Raw genomic sequence first — 4,960 nt, 5'->3', positions numbered from 1 at the left:
AAGATATAAGCATCTGAATGCAGAGTTCCAAAGGAGAGCAAGAAGAGATAAGAAAGCCTTCCTCAGCAATTAATGCAAAGAAATAGAGGAAAACAACAGAATGGGAAAGACTAGAGATCTCTTCAAGAAAATTAGAGATACCAAAGGAATATTTCATGCAAAGATGGGCTCGATAAAGGACAGAAATGGTATGGACCTAACAGAAGCAGAAGATATTAAGAATAGGTGACAAGAAAACACAGAAGAACTGTACAAAAAAGATCTTCATGACCAAGATAATAATGATGGTGTGATCACTGACCTAGAGCCAGACATCCTGGAATGTGAAGTCAAGTGGGCCTTAGAAAGCATCACTACGAACAAAGCTGGTGGAGGTGATGGAATTGCAGTTAAGCTATTTCAAATCCTGAAAGATGATGCTGTGAAAGTGCTGCACTCAATATGCCAGCAAATTTAGAAAACTCAGCAGTGGCCACAGCACTGAAAAAGATCAGTTTTCATTCCTATCCCAAAGAAAGGCAATGCCAAAGAATGCTCAAACTGCCACACAATTGTACTCATCTCACATGCTAGTAAAGTAATGCTCAAAATTCTCCAAGCCAGGTTTCAGCAATATATGAACCATGAACTTCCAGATGTTCAAGCTGGTTTTAGAAAAAGCAAAGGAATCAGAGATCAAATTGTCAACATCCCCTGGATCATGGAAAAAGCAAGAGAGTTCCAGAAAAACATCTATTTCTGCTTTATTGACTATGCCAAAGCCTTTGACTGTGTGGGTCACAATAAACTGTGGAAAATTCTGAAAGAGATGGAAATACCAGGCCACCTGACCTGCCTATTGAGCAACCTGTATGCAGGTCAGAAGCAACAGTTAGAACTGGACATGGAACAACAGACTGGTTCCAAATAGGAAAAGGAATACGTCAAGGCTGTATATTTGCACCCTGCTTATTTAACTTCTATGCAGAGTACATCATGAGAAACGCTGGCAGGAAGAAGCACAAGCTGGAATCAAGATTGCCAGGAGAAATATCAATAACCTCAGATATGCAGATGACACCACCCTTACGGCAGAAAGTGAAGAGGAACTAAAAAGCCTCTTGATAAAAGAGAAAGAGGAGAGTGAAAAAGTTGGCTTAAAGCTCAACTTTCAGAAAACAAAGATCATGGCATCTGGTCCCATCACTTCATGGGAAACAGTGGAAATAGTGCCAGACTTTATTTTTTTGGGCTCCAAAACCACTGCAGATGGTGACTGCAGCCATGAAATTAAAAGATGCTTACTCCTTGGAAGGAAAGTTATGACCAACCTAGATAGCATATTGAAAAGCAGAGACATTACTTTGCCAACAAAGGTCCATCTGGTCAAGGCTATGGTTTTTCCAGTGGTCATGTATGGATGTGAGAGTTGGACTGTGAAGAGAGCTGAGCGCTAAAGAATTAATGCTTTTGAACTGTGGTGTTGGAGAAGACTCTTGAGAGTCCCTTGGACTGCAAGGAGATCCAACCAGTCCTTTCTAAAGAAGATTGGTCTTGGGTGTTCTTTGGAAGGAATGATGCTAAAGCTGAAACTCCAGTACTTTGGCCACCTGATGGGAAGAGTTGACTCATTGGAAAAGACTCTGATGCTGGGAGGGATTGGGGGCATGAGGAGAAGGGGACGACAGAGGATGAGATGGCTGGATGGCATCATCGACTCGATGGTCGTGTGCTGAGTGAAGTCCTGGAGTTGGTTATTGACAGGGAGGCCTGGCGTGCTGCAATTCATGGGGACTCAAAGAGTTGGACAAGACTGAGTGACTGAACTGAACTCAACTTATGATATCTGTCTCTTTGATATGTTATGAGACTTAGATGTTTACCTTATTTGAGACAAGGGCATCATTAGCAGTTGATAAATGATTACTATTATTTTAATATTATCATTGCAATCAAAGTTAGGTACTTCAGATGAATTGTAATACTGTAACTGTTAGAGTTTGAATTATTACTTATTGCATCATTAAATTATTAAATGTTTTCTGTGTTCCCTCTACAGAGAAATAAGAACAGATATCCAAGTCTTTAAGGATGTATTTTTATTTATTTAAAAAAAAATTTTTTTTAAGTCAACAATTTTATTTTTTTTAACTTGTTTGTTCTTATTTTTTAAATTTAATTTTATTTTTTAACTTTACAACATTGCATTGATTTTGCCGTATATCAAAATGAATCTGCCACATGTATTTTTAAGATAAATTATGTAAGAATACATGAAAAAAATTTGAATGAAATACATATGCCTTTAGCTATTAGAAAGAATAGTAAGAATATTCTGCTTATTAATGTAGTCATATCAGTCCTGATAGGCTATTATTCTTAAATAGTAAGCAAATTCCAGATATGTACATATCCTTCAATTTCCTTTAGATAATAACTAACTCTAATTAACCTACACAAATCTTGGCAACTTTCCTATCTTAATAAACCCAGGTAAATGAATTTTAATAAAATAATATAAAAACACTAAAAAATCTATTATGTTTATATTAACAAGAAAAAAAGAATAAAATGCTTTTGTTGTAACTGGGAACAAAGAAAGGAGAATAATCCGTCTTAAAAATCATTCACAGTTAACATTGCACAATAAAGGAAAATCACCCACAAGATATTTTCAAGCCTATTCATGGTGGAATAGCAATGACAGTGGCAATAGGTGTCTCAAAAAAATACGAAGTAAAAATGTTGTCAATCTTTAGGTACTTATAGAAACACAATGAGGAAATATAAATACCAGGAGAGAAATAATGCGATAACAAGAGAGAAATATTAGTATTTTCTTGCTTAAGGTTGTGTTATGTTTTCAAATTTGGTCTTTAGGGAACTTTAGGACAATAGTTATTGTGGTACATTAAGAAGAGGTAAGTTTTTTTTTTTTTCTATAAAATAAGTATATGCAATTGACATGCATGAGAATAGACTTTTCTAACTATTTTACTGAGCTCCCTAAATAAAGAATTGAAGAAAGTATTTAAAAATTTAGTCTTTTATGAAAATGTTATAATTGTCATACTCAAACACTCTGTGATTTTGAAATGTATTTAAACAGCATGCTAATATTGTTCTGACTCAAAAAAATTACTTATTGCAAAAAATTTATTGTTTAAATTGTGATCAGTCCTACTAAGCTTTGTCACAAATAAGATAACTTGTGTTGCCCAAGATTTTCTTGATTTCAGAACTCAAAGTCCCATGTCTGGGGGGCAGCCTCAGGCCAAACAGACTGAGATAGTTGGTCACCCTAGTTACAGGTCACTTAAATACACATTGCCATATATACACAAAATACAAAGTCAAACCAAGAATAAGACTGTTAGTACGACACAAAATTTTAAATTCACCTTTAAGTGAGCAAAATTGATCATGAACAGAGTATTTGCACAGTCTGATTAAAAGCAAAGAAAGAAATGCTGCTTAATATAGATGAACAATGATCAAAATTTACCTTAATAAGATACTCACTTTTGTAAAAATTCTTCATGGCCACATATACTTAAGAGATGATCTCTGGGGAATAACTGGTCATTTATGCAAAAATGTAGAATTTCGGCAATTAGGTCTTTGACAAGATAATTAGCTAAAAACAGGATTGAATAATAAAATGTTAATAAGAGCTCATTATATATTGGCTAAGTAAAAGATTTTGAGCACAAAAAATGATGCATGCATTATGAACTGTTATAACTGTCTAGCTCCATCAAGAGGAATTAAAATGAGATACGTTACACTTACTGATCTGAGTATATTTGGAGATTTTTTTAAAGTATTCTTTGCATTTTCTTTGATCACTGTCTTCATATAATCTAACAGAGCTAGGTATTTCATTTCTCATTCTGAAAACTTTGGTAATGGTAGCTCCCGCGCAAAAAAAAAAAAAAATGTTCTGCTGTGGTTATCCTTAGAGATTTGAGAGATGCCAAAGAGATTACAGAGTGAATGCTAGGTGGCAAGCCAGGAGTCTAACCCAAATATGGCAGCTTCTAAAGCTGGTGCTCTTAATAATTCTGAGTGTTCACACCTTATCGTTCTTCCTTTCCGGTATAGAATCACCCCAGATTCTGTCTTGGACAGCATTATAATAACCTTGAAGGACATGCACTCTTTTTCTTCACCTTCCCTAGAACTCAAAAGTGTCAGCATATTATAGGGTAAAAACCCTTTGCCGTCTCATATTCACATTCTACAATATCCCCCCATAGTGACACACATATACCATTTAATTATGTTTGCTTATGAAATATTTTCTATTTATAGATGATAAAGAGGGATTCATTTATTATCATATATAATAATAGTTAGCAATTAGGGACAGAGGAACCTGTTGGGCTACAATCCATGGGCCTGCAGAGAGTTGGACATGACTGGGGGACCAAGCACACATAGGCAAAAATGCTTTCAATGTGATCTTGAATGAAAGTAGGTACAACAGATTGTATTGATGATCCTTATTGAAGATTTGAACAGCATACTGCAAATCCTCAATTGCACTTACTCAAGGCTGTATATTGTTACCCTGCTTATTTAACTTATATGAAGAGTACATCATGAGAAATGCTGGGCTGGAAGAAGCACAAGCTGGAATCAAGATTGCCGGGAGAAATATCAATAACCTCAGATACGCAGATGACATCACCCTTATGGCAGAAAGTGAAGAGGAACTAAAAAGCCTCTTGATGAAAGTAAAAGAGGAGAGTGAAAAATTTGGCTTAAAGCTCAACATTCAGAAAACGAAGATCATGGCATCTGGTCCCATCACTTCATGGCAAATAGATGGGGAAATAGTGGAAGCAGTGTCAGACTTTATTTTTTTGGGCTCCAAAATCACTGCAGATGGTGATTGCAGCCATGAAATTAAAAGACGCCTACTCCTTGGAAGGAAAGTTATGACCAACCTAGATAGCATATTGAAAAGCAGAGACAT

The 4,960-nt window shown here is 35.6% G+C and overlaps 1 protein-coding gene across 4 annotated transcripts in view; it reads right to left on the bottom strand.

The window, feature by feature from the left end:
- The window catches only part of PIK3C2G (phosphatidylinositol-4-phosphate 3-kinase, catalytic subunit type 2 gamma), a 306,650-nt gene that overhangs the window by 262,158 nt on the left and 39,532 nt on the right, over positions 1-4,960 (bottom strand). For 3 of the 4 annotated variants that reach the window (XM_010858753.1, XM_010858756.1, XM_010858754.1), the window contains one exon: positions 3,502-3,616. In XM_010858753.1, the coding sequence (XP_010857055.1) occupies positions 3,502-3,616 (115 nt within the window). Of the gene's footprint in view, positions 1-3,501; positions 3,617-4,960 lie in introns of those variants that run through there. The other variant, XM_010858757.1, reaches the window with a different exon arrangement.

The sequence above is a fragment of the Bison bison genome, unplaced genomic scaffold (genome assembly GCF_000754665.1).
Source record: "Bison bison bison isolate TAMUID 2011002044 unplaced genomic scaffold, Bison_UMD1.0 scf7180017864390, whole genome shotgun sequence".
NCBI classification, from domain to species: Eukaryota; Metazoa; Chordata; class Mammalia; order Artiodactyla; family Bovidae; genus Bison; species Bison bison.
The sequence above is the reverse complement of the archived record's forward strand: the minus strand, read 5'-3'. Positions and strand labels throughout refer to the sequence as shown.